At 37.4% G+C, this 20,149-nt stretch overlaps 1 protein-coding gene and 1 pseudogene across 2 annotated transcripts in view; one reads left to right on the top strand and one right to left on the bottom strand.

Annotated features, from left to right (window-relative positions):
* Window positions 1–16,000, top strand: part of SPMAP2L (sperm microtubule associated protein 2 like) — a 68,146-nt gene extending 52,146 nt beyond the window's left edge. Inside the window, exons 7-9 of the mRNA XM_082464512.1 lie at window positions 10,047–10,178; window positions 12,005–12,180; window positions 13,816–16,000. Of these exons, the coding sequence (XP_082320638.1) occupies window positions 10,047–10,178; window positions 12,005–12,180; window positions 13,816–13,930 (423 nt within the window). The 3' untranslated portion in view covers window positions 13,931–16,000. The remainder of the gene's footprint in view (window positions 1–10,046; window positions 10,179–12,004; window positions 12,181–13,815) is intronic.
* Window positions 1–20,149, bottom strand: part of LOC309662079 (small ribosomal subunit protein uS17 pseudogene) — an 80,085-nt pseudogene that overhangs the window by 37,772 nt on the left and 22,164 nt on the right. The gene's annotated exons all lie outside the window — the stretch shown is intronic.

The following is a 20,149-nucleotide window of genomic DNA, read 5'->3' as shown; positions in this document are numbered from 1 at the left end:
CAAATTCATGCTACAAAGCCACCATCACCCTGATACCAAAACCAGAAAAAGATGTCACAAAAAAAGAAAACTACAGGCCAATATCTCTGATGAACATAGATGCAAAAATCCCCAACAAAATACTAGCAAACAGAATCCAACAACACATTAAAAGAATCATACACAATGATCAAGTGGGGTTTATCCCAGAAATGCAAGGATTCTTCAGTATACACAAATCAATCAATATGATACACCATATTAACAAATTGAAGAATAAAAACCATATGATCATCTTAATAGATGCAGAAAAAGCTTTTGACAAAATTCAACACCCATTTATGATAAAAACTCTCCAGAAAGTGGGCATAGAGGGAACCTACTTCAACATAATAAAAGCCGTACATGACAAACCCACAGCAAGTATCATACTCAATGGTGAAAAACTGAAAGCATTTCCACTAGGATCAGGAACAAGACAAGGATGTCCACTCTCGCCACTCTTATTCAGCATAGTTTTGGAAGTCCTAGCCACAGCAATCAGAAAAGAAAAAGAAGTAAAAGGAATACAAATTGGAAAAGAAGTAAAACTCACTATTTGCTGATGACATGATACTATACATAGAAAATCCTAAAGATGCCACCAGAAAACTACTAGAACTAATCAGTGAATTTGGTAAGGTTGCAGGATACAAAATTAATGCACAGAAATCTCTGGCATTCCTATACACCAACAATGAAAAATGAGAAAGAGAAATTAAGGAAACACTCCCATTTACCATTGCAACAGAAAGAATAAAATGCCTAGGAATAAATCTGCCTAAGGACATGAAAGACTTTTACTCAGAAAAGTATAAAACACTGATGAAAGAAATCAAAGATGACATAAACAGATGGAGAAATATACCATGTTCTTGGAAGAATCAATATTGTGAAAATGACTGTACTACCCGAAGCAATCTACAGATTCAGTGCAATCCCTATCAAATTACCAATGGCATTCTTCATAGAATTAGAACAAAAAAATCTTACAATTTGTATGGAAACACAAAAGACCCCAATGCAATCTTGAGAAAGAAAAATGGAGCTGGAGGAACCAGGCTCCCCAACTTCAAACTATACCACAAAGCTACAGTAATCAAGACAGTATGGTACTGGCACAAAAATAGAAATATAGATCAATGGTACAGGATAGAATGCCCAGAGATAAACCCACCCCCATGTGGGCACCTAATTTATATCAAAGGAGGCAAGAACATGTAATGGAGAAAAGACAGTCTCTTCAATAAGTGGTGCTGGGAAAACTGGACAGCTACATGTAAAAGAATGAAATTAGAACACTCCCTAACACCATACACAAAAATAAACTCCAAATGGATTAAAGACTTAAATGTAAGACCAGACACTATAAAATTTATAGAGGAAACTACAGAAACAAAATTGAGTTATTTGTAGTGAGGTGGATGGACATATCCTAAGATGTAGTGTCCCAAGGGTGAGCCTTCCAGAAGAATCAGGTAGAAGCTACATGTTTTTTTATGATTTGGCCTTGGAAGTCACATTATGTCACTGCAGTCATACTCTGTTGATTGATGCATATACAAGTCTGGCCAAATTCAAGGGGGCAGGGACACAAACCCCACCTCTCCATGAGAGAAGTGGCAAAGAATTTATAGGCACTTAAGAAAAAAAGACTTCCATACCCAGTGATGTGAGTCTTTTGGTATCCTTGAGCATGGTTTTTGTCTGCAGAAAAGGCTGCTCGGAAGTATACTCTTGATTTAAATGATTAATAGTTTAAAAATATTCAAATTAGAAAATCTATTTCTTAGGCTTTTAAGTTTAGTTTGGAGTTTTTATTATTCTATTTATAATTCTAGCAGGTTTTTTTTTTTTTATGGCTGTTTTGGGTCTTCGTTGCTGCGTGGGCTTTCTCTAGTTGCAGCGAGTGGGGGCTACTCTTCGTTGTGGTGCGCTGGCTTCTCGTTGCAGTGGCTTCTCTTCCTACGGAGCATGGGCTCTAGGTGCATGGGCTTCAGTAGTTGTGGTGTGCGGGCTCTAGAACGCAGGCGCAGCAGTTGTGGCACATGGGCTTAGTTGATCCGCGGCATGTGGGATCTTCCCAGACCAGGGCTCGAACCTGTGTCCCCTGCATTGGCAGGTGGATTCTTAACCACTGCGCCACCAGGGAAGTCCCAATAATTCTAGCAGTTTTTGACAATGACTTTTAAGAGTCCTAAATAATGTTTGATTTGGTTTCCAAACTTATTTAAATACCTTCAAATACTTTAAACTATATTTATAAATACATTAAACTTGATTTCTTTTTAAAGTATTTTATTTCAGCCATCTACATTAACAAAACCTTCTCAAATATTAAATAATTATTAAAAATCTAATACGTTAAACTTATAGTGAACCTGAAGTTTTTTAGCGTTGTAATAATTGATACTGACTAAGGTTCTTGGACTCTTTAATCAATAGAAATTGATAAGAGGCCAGATGAGAAATTCAGGCAAGGCTTTACTGGGACTCGTGCTATAGCAGGAGGGAGGGAAAACAAGTAACACGTGCCCTTGCTCACTCCCTGAGAGGGGGCAAGCTGGTCCCTTAAACAGGGTGAAGATAGGGGCCAATAGGTGGATCGGGCTGGGGGGTGGCGTACGTGGTGGACCCACCCCCTTGGTGGTGCTGGGTGCAGGGATCATGCATAGTACCCTACTTTTGCTCCTGGTACCTCAAAAGTGGCAGTTGGGTTTTGGCCTTTTTGTATCTTCTTATTGTTCATAATTTGCCCCAACGGCACATGCACGCAGTTCTTTTAAGTCCCTTATAGTTTCTTTGTATTCTGTTGCTCCAGGAGGCATTTGTCTAGGTGGAAGCACTACAGTCAAGGGTCTCAGGTCCCAGCCAGTCTCAGAATGACATAAATTTAATATTTCAACTTAATGTCGTAATTCTAAATCAGTTACTCTGTTATATATTTCAAATTGCAATTGTAATGTTATCACTCTTACAGGCCAAATTCTCTTAAAACATGTACCTGCTTTTTATTTTAATAATATACACTTATTTTTTGTTTTAACAATAATTTCAAATTTACTGAAAATCTGCAAAAGTTAAAGTCCATTGGCTTTATCATTCTCTCTCCTCCGTGGTGTGTGTGTGTATATTTAATTTTTTCCCTGAATCATTTCTGAAAGTTAATTACAGACATCATATACCCCTTTTCCTCAGTACTTCAGAGTGTGTTTCCTAACAAGAGGACATTATCTTATATAACTACCATACTGTTATCAAGATCAGGAAATTTAACATTGGTATAAAACTATAACTAATCTATGGTCCCTGTTCAAATTTCATCAATTCTTGCACATATTTATTATTAAGACAAAGTATTAATTCTATGATTTTGATTTTCTTAGGTTTTTGACAGTTAATTCTAAATCTTCTCAGAGTTTAAAAATAACACACACCCACAAAAGAAGTCAAGTTACTATTACAGGTACCTGAGGTTACTTGCCACCAGAGACTTTGTATGGATACCCTGTAGGAAGTCCTTTTACCTCTATGAATGTCATACCAAGTCTCTTTTTATAATAACTGTTAGGACTACAAAACTTAAAAAGAAAGGGTTTGGTTTCATAGCTCACTTAATCCATAACTATTTTAATGAGATATATTTTATTATAAAATTAATATTTTGTAAAATAAATAATTAATATATTATGTGCAGTAAAAAAAGGCAGCCCAAATAATGCAAGTGAATATGTAAATAAAAATCACTTTTGTTGTAACACATTTTTGGATTTTATGTGTATCACCTCAAAAATGTTCATACCCTTGATTCAGTCATTTTACTTCTAGAATTTTTATTCTCAGAAAATAATCAAGATTGAGAATGATGGGGGAGAGACATGTTGGTATAGTGACCTCATGGATTAGGAGAAATTTCATTTCTCTGATTATTAATAAAGTCAAACGTCCTCCACATTTATTTGCCATCTGTATTTTCCTTTTCTAAATCTGTCTGTTCATGGCTTTATTTTTCTACTGGTCTGTACATTTTTTATTGATTCATAAAATTCTTTACATCTTAGGGATATTAATTCTTCATCTGTTATATATGATGTGAATATTTTTCCCAGCTTGTAACTTAAAGTTTGGGGTTATAATTTATATAATAGTAATCTATATATAGTATACTAAAATTATAATATAAGTATAAAATTTAAAATGTGTAGATCTTATGTTGTATAGTTTAATAAGCTTTTAACAAATATATATACTCATTCATTAACCACCGTAATCAAGATACCAGAATAAGTATTATTCTTGACTGAGAAGCCCAAATGATCTTTTCTCTTTATTTTGTTAATGTGCAGACTTCTGTACATAGTTGCTTAGAGTTTTTTTTTTTAAACCAGGAATTTTATAGAATGATTTTCTGGATCTATTAAAATGGCCATATGATTTTTGTCCTTTACTTTGCTAATGTGATTAATTACATTTATTGATTTTAAAAGTAAGAAACCAGCCTTGCTTTCCTGGGAAAATCCCACTTAGACATTATGAATTTGATTTCCTAATATTTTAGTGAGGAACTTTGCATCTATGTTCATGATGGATAGTGATCTATAGTTAAAAATATATCTGTTGAGTTTTGCAATTAGGGTTATGTTGGTCTTGTAAAATGAGTTGAGAAGTATTTCCTGCTTTTTTATTCTCTGTATATTTGTGTAAGATTCATATTATTTCTTCCTTAAATATTTGAGATAATTTACCCTTAAAGCAATCTGGGCTTAGTGTTTTCTTTATGGGGAGGTTTTTAATTATGAATTAAATTTCTTCAGGTATTCCTTTAGGGTATAGGTCAAATCAGATTTTTTATTTCTTCTTGTGTCTGTTTTGTATTTTAAAAGAATTTGTCCATTCTTCTATGTTGAATTTATTTGCATAAAGTTTTTAATGGTAATATATATATTCTTCTCTTTAAGAGCTTTAAGATATGTAGTGGTGACGCTTTAATTCCTGTTTGTTAATTTGTTTTCTCTTTTTATTTCTTGATCAGGCCTGCTAGGGATTAACAAATTAGCTTTATTAATCTTTCCAAAGAGTCAACTTTTGTATTTGTTGATTTTTTTTCTCAATTATTTTTAAGAATTTCTTTTACCATTTCTTATAGAGTGGATCATTCAGTTTTTGTTACTCTGAAAATGTTATTTTACTTTTATTTGTAAAGGATATGTTTGTACGATATACAAACATATTTTAGGTTGATAACACTTTAGAGTATCTTTTCATGATCTTCTGGCCTCCATGGTTTCTGGCGAGATATCAACTAAAATTATAATTTTTACTCTATATTTAATGTGTCCTTTTCCTTTAGCTATTTTAAGATTTTCTCTTTATCTTTGGTTTTTAGCAGTATGGCTAAATATGCCTACATATAGTTTTCTTGGTATTTGTCCTACCTGTGGTTCCCTGAAATTCAAGGATTTGTGGGATGTTGCTTTTAATCAAATTTTTCAATAGTTTCTGCTATCATTTATTCAGACTTTTTTTCTGTGTCATTCTTTCTCTACTCTGAGGCCTCTAGTTATACCTGTGCTATATCATCATATTCTATACCATAGATCACTGAGGTTGTTTTATTTATTTTTTCAATATTTTTCTCTATATGCTTTATTTTAAATAATTTATATTCACCTGTACTCAGTGTCATCAGTTCTTTTTACCACAATGAACAATCTCCTTTAATCTCATCCAGTGGATTTTTAATTTAGATACTGTTTTTCAGTTCTTGGATTTCCATTTGTTTTTTTAAAAATATATATAATTTCCATATTTCTCTTGGACCTTTAATCTCTTCACTCATTGTATCCATCTTTGGACCCCATTCAAGTTTCACTTATTTTTCCCCGTAATATCCTTTATAGAGGAATAATCCAGTTCAGTCACGTGTTGTCAAGTATCTTTAGTTTCCTTCGGTCTGGAATGGTTCTTCAATCTTTTTTTGCCTTGTTGACCTTGAGCACTTTTGAATATTACCATCCAGTTATTTTATAGAATAGCGGATGAATTGAATTTGTCTGAATGTTTCTTGTAATTAGGGTAAGATTATGAATCTTTGGTGTATATTCACATACATACACACATTTTCATCTATATTTATTTCCATATCGATTTATATATGATTTTTCACCTTTACCTCCAATTCTGATCCAACACTACGGAGTTTACCCTTTTCCTCCCTTTCCTTATTTATAATGCTTGTCTCTGAAAGTTAAAAACCTGGCTCCCATTACCCTTAATACATGTCCTCTCTGTGTATAATCATTCTCCCATCTCTGCTGTCTTCTCTATCTGCATGTGGGCTCTTACACCCTGCACTATGCCACTCGGTCTCTGACACTTCATACTGGGAGGCCCCTTCCCAAGGCTCTGATCTCTTACTGGTGTCTCTGATATCTCAAGCCCTCTTACTTGGTCTACCCTTCTCTTGATGCTCTGGCCCTAACATCCTGCTGTGGGCCACTGTGCCTTCTCCCTTCCCACCAGGCTGAGACACCTACCTTGCTTTGCTCTCCCAAATGATCAGGAAGGGGCGAGGATGAACTGCTTTCCTTCTTTCAAGAGTCTTATCCTGTCTAGTTTCTGCCTACTTCTGATTGCTTTCCAGTGCCTTCAAAGAATTTTGTTTTGTTTTGTTTTTAATGTTTTATTCAGAGTCTCTAACTGTTATAGGCAAGAAGATTAGTTCAATGCAAGCTACTCTGCTATTACTAGAAGCAGAACTTCTAATTTGCCTTTTAATTTTGTTTTGGTTACCTTGAGGTTAAAATTTTATGTGTGGTAAAACCCATAATCTTATTATTTTGAGGTTTCTTCCATTGCTTTATGATTAGAAAATTCTACCCAAAAAGAATTCAGAAAATCACCCCCAGTAGTGTGCTTGTACTGGCTCACAAGAGCTGATGGTGCACATCTCTTTCTAACTTTGCATTTAGTGAGGTCGATCACCTTCATAGTTTGAAATTGACTATGGTGGGAATTTTTACACCATAGAAACTGGCAAGCACTACAAATCAGTCTTTTTTCTCTGAGGAGCTAACTGTTAAACATTTACCAGCACACCACTGGTCACCTCTATTTTCCTGTAGTATTTTTGTGGTTTCTTTTTATTTTTAAAGTAGATAATTCCTCAACTTATTTGAAGTATATTTCTATGTAAAATATGGGGTAAGAATCTGCCCCTCCCCCATGATTGCCCCAGCCTTTATTTGTTCACTGCCACAGTTATTATATACCACAATGTTATTTATACTAGGGCAACGGTTTTCAAAAATGTGACCCAGGTATGCATAAAGGTTTCCCAGAACCTTTTAAGTAATCTGCAAGTTCAAAATTATGCACAAGTAAAAGGTTCATTCAATGTGTAAGATAGACAAATGGATTTTATGGAGTATGAAAAGTTCCTTGACAGTTTCAGATTGTACATTGCAACTCTTATTTTTAAGAAACTACCCTTTGTCAAGTTTTATTTTAGTATCAAAGAACGATATCCACAATTATCTGAAAAAGCTGTTGAAATACACTCTTTTCCAACTAGTATGGGGAACTGGATTTTCTTCATATACTTCAACCAAAAACCAGTGTCTTCTTAAACCAGATATTAAAGAGATTTGCAAAAATGTAAAACATATCAGTCTTGTCACAATTTTTTTTGTTTTGGAAAATATAGTTCTTCATCATAAAAAATATTTGTATTTCCATGTAATGGGTTCTTTTTAGTTGAAATAATAAATGTTTTTAAACGTCTCAGTCTTTGGAAGCCCTCAGTCACTTTTTAAGAGGGTAAAGAATGTTACACATCAAATTTATTCAATTAAAAAAAAAGTGTAAATGGGCTCTAGACCAAAAAAATTGAGAACCACTGTACTAGATAATATTTCTGAATTCTCTATTTGGTTACACTGATCTATTTTTATGCAAGTATCATTTTGCTTAAATTATTGTAAATTTAAAAATATTTTAGGGCTTCCTTGCTGGCGCAGTGGTTAAGAATCTGCCTGCCAATGCAGGGGACACGGGTTCGAGCGCTGGTCCGGGAAGATCCCACATGCCGCAGAGCAACGAAGCCCATGTGCCACAACTACTGAGCCTGTGCTCTAGAGCCCACGAGCCACAACTGCTGAGCCCGTGTTCCACAACAAGACAAGCCACCACAATGAGAAGCCCGCTCACTGCAAGGCAGAGTAGCCCCCACTTACCACAACTAGAGAAAGCCCGTGCACAACAACAAAGACCCAGTGCAGCCAAAAATAAATAAATAAATTTATTAAAAATATATATATATATTTTAGAATAGGGTAGGTTATGTATACCCTTGTTTTTCTTCTTTTGGCCATAACTTTCTTATTGTCCTTCTGGCTTCCCATGTCCCACTTCAGTCTTTCTCCCACATGCCTGACAGATTAATCTCCAGCCCTGACCATGCTTCCTCTCCAGTGAAAAGATTTCATGGTTCTTTGCTGGCTGTGATCAGTGCCCTCCACATCTAACCTAGTTTCAGATGTATTTGCAAGCCTGATCTCCCTGCCTGACCAGACACAATCTGCTCCATGCCTCCTTGCTTCTGTGTCCAGACTTTCCCTTCAATCTTCCTTCCTTCATTCTCCCTATCTTTTCTCCTCCCTCTACTTGTCAGAATCTGATCCTTCCCTCAAGGCCCAATTTAATATCTCTTTATCCATGAAAAGAGAATTCTTCTTGGATTCTCCCACCTTTCCTCTGATATTCCTCAAAACTTTATTCTCTTTTTTGGATATCAAATAATCAGTGATTTGCTTATAGGTTTATGATTCCTTCTAAGTTGAAAACTACTTTAAGGAAAGGTATTGGTTTATTATTCTTTGTTGTGTCTTACATAATATAATTAAGAGATATTTGTATAATGAATTAATGAATGATTGTTTTATTTCCTTTTTGATTGTAAGCCTTAATTGAAGGCACTGGTTGTCATATATTTTTTTGATTTTCCAAGAGCCTGATAAGAGACAAAGCTTTATTCATTGGAAATGCTTGATTAGTACATCATGGTATTGTGTAGATAGATAGGACCTTGTTTGAAGGTCTTTGTTTGAATCCCAGCTCTGCCACTTACAAACTATATAAACTTAAATAAGTTGCCAAACTTCACAATACCTTGGTTTCTCCATTAGTGAAATAGAAATAAAAATGATACCCAGGTGAGGAATAAATGAATTAAAAGGTGTAAAATACTGTCTGTGTTAGTATCATCATCATCATCATTTTAAACAACATAAGAAGGGGTTTGGAATATACCTTGTGTGTTACTTTTCTACCCACAGTTAAAACTCTATTTCATTTCCAGTTATTGATTATGTTCCCCCCTCAAAGTTTTTGGTAAGTTTTGAGTTTGGATATAAGTAATTTAAATAGAAGACCATGTAATTTGAACACATTTCCACAATTAAGGTAGTGAGGAGTGTCTTGGGGGACCAGTACAACATTGTCTATGGAGATATGGTTCTGTTCTGCCTTTCTTCCTCTTGTCTTTGGTTACTTTGTATTATCCATTCCAACTAGAAGAGAGCTACTTAAATTCATTTTAAGCATGGGGATTTGTAATAATGTGAATTCCAATTTCCAAAGGGCAAGATAAGTAAGAACAAAGCAGAGCTCTCCCCCTTATAGTGTTCTCACGTGATAGGGCTGAGAACTTCCCTCTTGGCTGAGTTTATTGTTCTAATAATCAGCATTGCCATTTACCTCTTAGTCCATTTGTGTACTTGTCATTTTCTCCCCATCGTTAGTTTAACAGTAAGTTCCAAAAAATCTGTCTTGGAATTTATACAACCTAGTTTGAGAAGGATGGAAACTGATCTTTTCAGCTGTGATCATAGGTTACTGCAATATTCTCATCCTTTCTGCTGGATTTACTGAGAAGTCTGGTCCAGTGGTCAGATACTACTTTGTAACTTTGATTGCGATAGTGTTTATTGTTTGATGCTTACAGGTGCTGTTTTCTTTTTCTCCCCTAGACTGAAACCAAAATTGCGATGTCTGCCCTGACTGCTGTTGCAACTCCAAGAACTGTAGACCTTGCCCATCCAAGGATTAAGATAGAGGGTCTGTGCTTTGAAAGAGAAAGAAGTGAAATGCCCATCCGTCCTGTAAGCCATCACTACCTTGGCATCCTTCAGCTCACTTTCTGTTTGTTCCTAGGGTGTTGTTTTGCTTCTATAGGGTATAGACCAAAGTCATTGGAAAAGAAAACCTTGAAAGAGTGGTCTGCGGCAGGAAGGAAGACCTAGCTGCAAGATATGGAGAGAGGCTGTGGGTAGAGGGTGAAGAGCATGGACTTTGGAGTCAGTAAGAGCTGGGTTCAAATTCCTGCCTCACCACTACTAGTTCTGTGATGTTGTAATAACCTTCCTGAGCGTTATTCATTCCATAAGGATTTGAATATCTACTGTGTGCCAGGCACCGTGCCCAGTGAACAAGATGGAGGGAGACAGAAAATAAATAAGGAAACAGATAAGATAATGTCAGGTAGTGGTAAGTGCTATGAAGAAAATAAAATGGGAAATGAGTGACTATGGCTGGGGGTGGAGGATAAGCTTCTTTGCATATGGTAGTCAGGGAAAGCCTCTCTTAAGGAAGGGATATTTGAGCTGAAACCTGAATAATGAGAAGGAGTCAGCTAAGTGAAGATCTGAGAAGAGAATGTTCTAGTAGAGGGAAGAGCACATGACAAAGTCCTTAAGTTGGATAGCTTTGAAGTCGGGTGGAGCAAGGTGAGCAAGGGGATTGTGAAGATAACAGTTCCCAGTTTCAGGGCTGTTATGACTTGTGATAATAGATAAGGCAGGTGCTCCTTTAAAAAAGTGATACCATTGCACATAATCATACTCGTAGAACCCAAACTAATCTGTATCAGTGCAATATAGAACATTTTCAGGGCTACTGAGTGGTGTTTGTTGTGGTCCTCATTCTTTTGAATGAGCCCTTGAGAGAGAGAATAGTAGCTATATGTCATCTTTCCTATTTTACCAGTAAAGCAACATAATAGAAAGGCCTCCTGGCAGATGTGGTTTCCAAAGTAAGACCAAAGGGAGTTGATGAGTCAGTCAGTCAGAATATATTTATTCAGCACCAATTATGCACCAGAGCCTAGTCTAGCTTTTGGCAAACAAGTACTTCTCTCAAGCGGCTTATATTCTGGTGGGGAGAAACAGACAGTAAACATACCAACAATGAAATAAATGAGCTAAGTCAGGTGTTGTTAAGTGCTATGAAGAAGATTAAATAAGTACTGTGGAAGAGGGTAATTAGAAAGGGTGATATATCTTGGATGGTGAGGGAAGAACTCCTTGAGGATGTGATGTTTGAGTCTAGGGACTTGAATGACGAAGAGGCAGCCATGACAAGATTGAGGAAAGAGGGTTTCAAGCAGAACTAGTAAGTGCAAAGGTCCTGAGATAGAAAGAGCTGGGCCAGAGGGGCCTTGTGTGGCTAGGGTCATAGTGATTGAGGTGGGGATGGGAGGAAGGTGAGGTTGGAGGAGGGTATAGTAGGCAGATCATGTAGGACCTTCTAGGCCACAGTAAGGAGCCTCAGTGTTATTCTTAGCAAAATGGAAAGCCACTGGAAGATTTTAAACACTGGGAGTGACATGATCTGGCTTGGGCCTTGGAAAGTACTTCCCTCATGAAGTTGTTACGGTGATTGCATGGGAATGATTTAGGCAGATCACTGAGAACACTGTCTAGCTCATGGAATATACTTGTTAAAATGCTCCTTCTCTCCCTCAGTAACTGCTGTGTGAAGGCTGGGTTGTGGAGGAGTGAGAATGGAAGAAGGGAGATCAGTTAGGAGAGTCTGTTACAGTAATCCAGGAGAGAAAGGATGGTGACTCGATTAGGGCTATAGCTGAAAAGAGAGGGAGACGTGGTGAAATTTGAGGTATGTTTTTGTGTCATTTTGTTTTCCACTATAGATATCCTGTGCTGCCTTGCTCGCCAAACCTAGCCATCGAATACTAGCTCTAGCTAAGGCCAGGCCTCTTCATCAAGATTATTTACCTCCCCGTGATACCTACTGGCCAGTATCTTGTGCTGCTATCCATTCCAAGATATCTCCCAGAATTCAAGAACTAGCTAATCCAAATACAAGGTATGTCAATTTAAGGCTAAGATGGGACAGGAAAGGCATGGGGTGCTAGGGACAGGGAAAAGTTGACATATTAAGGCCAGTGAAATGAATCATAGAAATACTAAAAATTTGAAAAATCATCTTATTTGTTACATTTATTGTGACAAATCTGTGGTCTTCTTACCATAAATATAAGCCTACAGTTAAAGGGTTAGTGGACTAGTATTGAACTTTAGACCTAGGAGACAACTCTGTAATTATGGATATGGGATTATTTATCTAACATATATTGATAAGGATTATTTATCTAACATATATTGATCTAACAAGTTGAAGAACAGAAACATAATATGTTATAATTTGTGTAAGAAAAAAATACATATATGCCATATATTTGCTTACATATGCCTATACTATCTCACAGGAGTATGTAAGAAGCTAGTAACAACAGTTACTTTGGGGGCCTAGGGAGCCAGGATGGTAGGAAGACTTATTTTTCACTAAATAGGCTTTTGTATTTTTCAATGTTTTTGCATCATGTACATGTATGAACTATTTCAAATAAATCAGAAAATATATTCAATGAAGAAGAAATTGCCTCTAATTCCTGTTCATTTTTTAGACCTCTCAACTTGCCTGAACCTCAATTCATTTTGTTACCTTCAAGGGATAATACCTGATCCCCTTTTTAAAGCACCATCAAGAAAGCCTAACTGAAAAAGTTGTAGTAGTCTTGAGCTCAGGGAATAGGAAATGTGTTTGGTCTTATATAATAAAATATTTAAAAATTTTTTTTTAATTTTTATTTTTTTAAAATAAATTTATTTATTTATTTATTTTTGGCTGCGTTGGGTCTTTGTTGCTGTGCGCGGGCTTTCTCTAGCTGCGGCGAGGAGGGGCTACTCTGTTGCGGTGCGCGGGCTTCTTATTGCGGTGGCTTCTCTTGTTGCGGAGCATGGGCTCTAGGTGCGCAGGCTTCAGTAGTTGTGGCTCGCAGGCTCTAGAGCGCAGGCTCAGTAGTTGTGGTGCACAGGCTTAGTTGCTCCGCAGCATGTGGGATCTTCCAGGACCAGGGCTCGAACCCATGTCCCCTGTATTGGCAGGCAGATTCTTAACCACTGCACCACCAGGGAAGTCCCGATTTTTTAAATTTTTATAATGTATTTTTCCTTAAAAAAAAAGTTCAACATCAAATGAAATGACACTCATTCTCTGTACACTGACAAAGGAAAGTGAGGAGTAAGATCAAGTGCTCAAGAGTCTATCCCAGTAGCAAGATTATTATTTGGTGGTTAAGGTGTTAAGGATGAAAACTTCAAAAAATTGATTTCTTTAAGTTCACCAGTGGATTGTCTGGCTTGTTTTAACATCGTCAAGTTATTGAGAAATTTCCAGAATTTACTTTCTATGGAAAGAGGAAAGGCTTTGGAATCTGACACATATACAAATCTAGACTTGACCACAGGTCATTCTTACAACTTCCCTGAGCCTTCATTTCCTTATATGTATGGTGGAGGTCATGACACCTGTTTTATGTGATGCTTAAGAAAATCAAAATGAGATAATATAGTGCCTAACACATAGTGGATGCCTGAGAAATGTTAGTTCCCTTTTCTGTTCATCTTATTTTAGGCCAAATCCTTTTTTCCATTTCAGGACTCCTGTGCATATTGTATATTACGATCCGGAAGTCTTTAAAGTCAAGCCAGCTGCTTTGAAAGCACAGTGTTCTCCGAGGATCCATGAGTTGGCACAACCTCTTACGCGTTAAACACGGAAAGCCACATCAGCCAAACTCATTATGTTTCTAGAAGACATATTAGATGACTTAGTTCCCTTGTCTGGTACTGTCAGTTTATAGCCCCCACTCCCTCAAAACACACGAGACCTCTAGGGAACACCACTGCTGCTGTTACCTGTAATCATTCTTTAGCAGGTTTGGGGACTCCGGCATGCAACAAAAGAGAAAATGATAGCCTGCCTTATTATCCTTACTATCTCCTCACGTGCACCTTGGCTGTCTCGTTGCTCTGACTGACCTGAAGATGCATTCTTCCTTATATTTGCCGGTTTTGCTTTTCTTTTCCCAGTGAGATCTGTGTTCCCCAGTAGCTGATCTCACCTCAGTGCCTTCTCTAATAAATCCTGAGAACTGAAATCATTCCTTGTGTTACTTTTCCATAACACTGAAATGGTGAAGCCTTTGTGGCTAAGTCAAAATGCTTTATATAATCTGTAGATGAAATTGAGGGAATAGGTTACCTTAAATGATCACATCTCCACCAACTTCTGTTCCTTCACTCATGCTCAGTGTCATTTATCATGAATGACAGAAGAAGCTAAACATCTGGTAAGCATTATAATGCTTTGTCGAATTGCATCTGCCCAGAGTTTTTATTTCATTTGCTTTATTCTGTCCATGGATTAGTATTTTACAAAGTAAACTAACTTTTATGGCCTATCTAGATTTACATGAAAATGAACTTGTTTGAAAACCAGTTTTACAGATGAATGAGTTCTATCTCTAAGGCCTTAATGTTAAAGAGATAACTAGTGTCGGAGAGGCAATACCATACAATAGTTTTGGTTGGTTTTTGTTTTAGTATTTTTTTTTTTAGGTAGAAAAAAAGCTGGGTGTATTGATTAAAATGAAGCTAAATTCTTTTCCTAGCTCTAATGAAAATAAACAAGTCTAGAGCTATTGAATTTGAATCCAACAAAGAGGAAGAGAGACAGTCACTTTTCACGGTCAGTGCTCTCTGAGATAGGCCCGTGGTAGATTTGTCCATCCTTGGATTGCACAGCAAGTGTATTTTTTGTACTATTGGAATAAATCACCTAAATTGCCCCAAATTGAACCTAGTATGTAAATTGATTACTGCAGGACAAAAAGTCCAACTGGAATTTGTCTGGGTCTAGAATAAATCATGAAATTTATAAAACCCAAGTACATTTCTGAGATACCTTCAACGTTTGTATGTTTCAGAACATGATGAAATGTATCCATTAAAAAGTACTCTGAAGAGATGGACTTCCAGCAAGGTGGCATGGGAACTCCAGTGACCACACTCTCCAGTGAATGTTATTATTTTTTTAAATTAAAGCTTCTGGAAATGGCCCTTAGGACAAACAACAAATGAAGAAACATCTATTCAGGGATATCTATGAAAATTCAGTAAGAAAGGTGAGAGTCTGTGATATTCAAACTACATGTAAGCAGATTGTTTCTTGCCATGAATTACGATTCTGTTTTTAAATTCCTAAATTATATTCACCTTTTGCCTGTTTCCTCCCGTTGACTTGGATACAAGGATCTTAGAGCCTAATGAATGTAATGTTCAAACATGGTGAGCCCCTCAGCCAGTAAAATTCCTAGCATCATGACTAATCATAGCAGGAAACTAAGCAATAACAGCTGCCACCATCATCACCTCCTCCACCACCACCCCAGGAGACTGACAGCTCATCTGTGCCCCTCTTCTGCTTGGTTTCCGGTAATTTAATCTGAATTTATTTTTACTTGTTCCATGGAGTGTATATGTGTGTGCATGTTCATAAGCATGTGTGTCTGTATTTGTTTTTATTACATGTTTGCGTGTAAATTGAAAACTTCCTAAATCCTTTAAAGAAGTGGTTAAATTAAAATTAAATAATCCCGTTGAGGAATACTACAGAGGCCTGTGATTAACTACCAAAAGTTATAATAACTTCGCTAAGAAGCTCAAATGTCTTCTCACCCCTTTTAGCTGTCGAGTGTAATAGCTGCAAATGTCCACCTTTCTGCAGCTTTTATTCCCAGACTACTGTATGAACTGTCTCTGTTAAGCCTTGGAGTGATTTTCAGCTCCCTGTTAGGAGAAAGGTGGAGAATGTTATTATTAGATTTGTGAAATTTAGGTAAGTTAAGATTGTTCATTTTGGAATATGGCATCAATGAGACTATTCATGGTCTGCCTAAACTATCGAAGGACATTTTTCAAAGCCACTAGTTCGGGAAGGCCTGAAATTTCTCAGGACAAAGGATGAAGATTAAAACTGTTTTATTCTGCCTTACCTGATAATATTCCCTTCTTCCCTCCTCTGGTTCTCGAAAACAAACAAAATGAAAGCTTAATTGAAAGTTCCCACTAGATAAGTTTAATTAAACAGCATTTTGTTATACTTGGCTATCATTGCACCCCTAACTCAAGCATCTGAATAATTATTTTCTATTTTCATAACTCAAGTATAGACTAACTTCACATTGAATTAATAATTAAAGCAAAGCTCATTAAAATGCTGATATAAAATATGTTTTGATTTCTTGAACAGTAGGAAAAATTAAATATATTCATCTAAATACTCAAAAGAGAAGGTAGTAGTAAAATTTGTATGAAGAAAGTCAACTGACCTTAAAGTGCCAAAATGAATACCTCTATTTAATAAATAACAGCATCTTTTACAGGGAGGTAAAAAGGAAAGCATTCCATTGTTAATGGGTGTTGTATTTTACTAAACTTAAATAGTGTACTAGTGAGTAATAATTGACCACTATTACTGTGGTAGTTATAATTGAAAAGTAAGGGACTTCCCTGGTGGCACAGTGGTTAAGAATCCGCCTGCCAATGCAGGGGACACGGGTTCGAGCCCTGGTCCGGGAAGATCCCACATGCTGTGGAGCAGCTAAGCCTGTGCGCCACAACCACTGAGCCCGCGCTTTAGAGCCTGCGAGCCACAACTACTGAAGCCCACACGCCTAGAGCCCGTGTTCTGTGACAAGAGAAGCCACCACAATGAGAAGCCCACGCACCCCAACGAAGAGTAGTCCCTGCTCGCCAAAACCAGAGAAAAGCCTGCGTGCAGCAGTGAAGACCCAACACAGCCAAAAATAAAATAAATAAAATCTATTTAAAAAAAAGAAAAGTAATATCAAAGAAATACCTCACATTTAAGTAATAATTTTAACTTCTTTAATTCCCAAGTATTATTAGTTTTACCTTCAATTATACTATAAGAAGAGATAGAGAAGACATTCTACTTTGTTTAGATTTCTTACTGAAAAACAGAACTAGAAGTTATGTACCTTTATTTAACTATAAAAGTACTAAACTATGAATCATCCAGGTGTTGTTTTATTATGATTTAACCATGGATTTAATGCTTTTCTTGAACAATCAATGAAATGTTCGGTACTCTGGATTTTTATCTGAAGGACTGAAACTAAACATGTTGAACAGTCTCTCCAGATTGTTTTAAAAATTAGTAGCAATTCTAAATAGCTTCTTTTGGAACTAGGAGGAAGAATTTTATATAACTATATAGATTATATAATTATATAATTTAAAATATATATATATTTTTTTACCTCAACCACTTTTTTTTTTTTTTTAGGTGAAATTAGTATATGACACCATATGGTAGATTTGAACTTGAGTTTTGGAATCAGACCTGGGTTTGTATCCCACGTGGATCATTTACCAGGTATGTGATTTTGAAAAAATTCCCTAAATCCCTGTGCCTCAGTTTCTTTATGTATAAAGTGAGTTCCTGTGGCATTATTGTAAAGAGTAAATAAGAACATTATGTAATAAAGTATGAATTGGAAAAAATTGTTTAAAATTTAGCTCCTTTTGCCTTCTAAGGGGGGGAGTGGCATAATTCATATCACTAGGAAAAGAAATATCTTTATGGCTTGATTCATACATTAAATGAATGTTTGTTTGATGTCTTTGCTTTGCCAGGCACTGTGCTAGGCACTAAAGCTATCATAGTAAGCCAAACATATATGGGCTCTGCTCTCATAGGCTATTTAGCCAATTGGGAGACATGGATGTTATTCAGACATTCACAAATAAATGTAAAATACAGCAATGGCAAGTGCTATGAAGGAGAGGTTATAGTGCTATAAAATGACAGAATAGAGAACTTTGACTCCCTTGGGAAGGTGAGGGAAGGATTCTTTAATGAAAGGACATTTGGGCTGGAATCTAAAAATTAAGTAGGGTTAACTAACAAAGAAAGGACAGGAAATCAGTCCAGGTAGTGGGAAATGTGGTTAGTGGATATTTGTTGATTTGGGGGCGACCCTGCACCCATTCCTCCTCCTTCTGGTAAGAACTCCCAATTTTCTTTTGGGGATTTCTCTTCATAGATAAAGGTTTATTGAGACTTTTATTCCAGGTACCCTGGCCAAGGGATGGGCATGTGACCTGAGCCAGCTCATTGAACTGTCCTCTGGGGCTTTGGATCATGGGCAGAGTGGTGCAGAGGCAGGGGTAGTTGGAGGCGGTCGTTCCCAGTAGTGGTGCCCTGATGAGACTTCACTTTTCTCCTCCTACTTTTGTACCTGGAGCTGCCCTGGCCCCCACCGCGGCCCTCCCCTGTTCATCTGACTCAGGAGCTGTGCACAGCCTTGCAGTAAATCCCCTGTGGCAGATGGGTAGAGGTGTTGGGGACTGAAAGGCCAGCGTGGCTCAGATGGGAAGAAAAAAGGGGTTGTGTGATCAGTGAGGAGGCAGAGGATGGAAGCCAGACTGTACAGGGCCCTGGAGGCCACCTTGAAGATTTTAGTCTTCCAGTGGGAGCTGTTGAAATAATTTAAGCATGAGGATAATGTAACCATGGTTGCCTTTTGAAAACATTACTTCTACAAATAAATTGGGGAGGGGGCAGTGGAGGTAGATTGACCAAGTTAGGAGGCTACTTAGTAGATCAGATGAAAGATGAAAATAGTTTGGTGGTACCATGGTGGAGATGCAAGGAAGAGACAGGCCTTGAGAGATATTTGAGGAGGTGTATTTTCACAGGATTTGGTGATGGATTGGATGTGGGATTGGGGAGAGAAAAGCATTCAAGATAATTCCTCGATTTCTAACTTATGAAACAAGATAGTTAGTGAGGGTCTGAATATACAAGTGGACAATGGCCAGGCCACATATGACAGTAGAACTCTGACTCACTACCTCTGCAGCAACCAGGTCAGGAATCCAAACCACAGCCTCTGCAGCAATCAGCCCAGAATGGTCAGGATCTGGCCAGTGGTCCCAAATGATACCTATTTTTTGCCCCCACTTCCATCTCAGGACCAAGTAGAGAAAGCCAAATATACTCCCTAAGCCAATCGTCTAGGATGCCCTGTTTCTAGTTAGGCGGTCTCCACCTTCCCCATGCCAACAGGGTCTAACAGAGCATTCCCAAAGCCTCCGTCCCCTGCCCCCCTCCCCCCCCCCACTATAAAGCTGTCCCACTCCTCTGCCTTTGAGTCTCTGCCACCTGCAAGTGATGGTGGCTGACTCCCTGGCCATAGCAGGCTCTGAATAAAGAGCCTGGGTGTATTCTCATTTGACTGATCTTTTCCGCAACAGTGAGCCCTTCACTGACGTAGGGAACACCAGGAGATGACCAGGAGAAAAGAGTGGAGAAGCATGAGTTCACTTCTGGACACTTAGATTAGAGGACACCTTTGAGACATCTAAAAGGAGATGGCAGATTCAATGCAATCCCTATCAAACTACCACTGGCATTTTTAACAGAACTAGAACAAAAAATTTCACAATTTGTATGGAAACACAAAAGACCCCGAATAGCCAAAGCAATCTTGAGAACGAAAAATGGAGCTGGGGGAATCAGGCTCCCTGACTTCAGACTATATTACAAAGCTACAGTAATCAAGACAGTTTGGTACTGGCACAAAAACAGAAATATAGATCAATGGAACAGGATAGAAAGCCCAGAGATAAACCCACACACATATGGTCACCTTATCTTTGATAAAGGAGGCAAGCATATACAGTGGAGAAAAGACAGCCTCTTCAATAAGTGGTGCTGGGAAAACTGGACAGATACATGTAAAAGTATGAAATTAGAACACTCCCTGACACCATGCACAAAAATAAACTCAAAATGGATTAAAGACCTAAGTGTAAGGCCAGACACTATCAAACTCTTAGAGGAAAACATAGGCAGAACACTCTATGACATACATCACAGCAAGATTCTTTTTGACCCAGCT

Source organism: Balaenoptera physalus (genome assembly GCF_965194825.1).
Source record: "Balaenoptera physalus genome assembly, chromosome: 5".
Lineage (NCBI taxonomy): Eukaryota > Metazoa > Chordata > Mammalia > Artiodactyla > Balaenopteridae > Balaenoptera > Balaenoptera physalus.
Note: the sequence above shows the minus strand (reverse complement) of the source record. Positions and strands in the feature narration are given on the sequence as shown.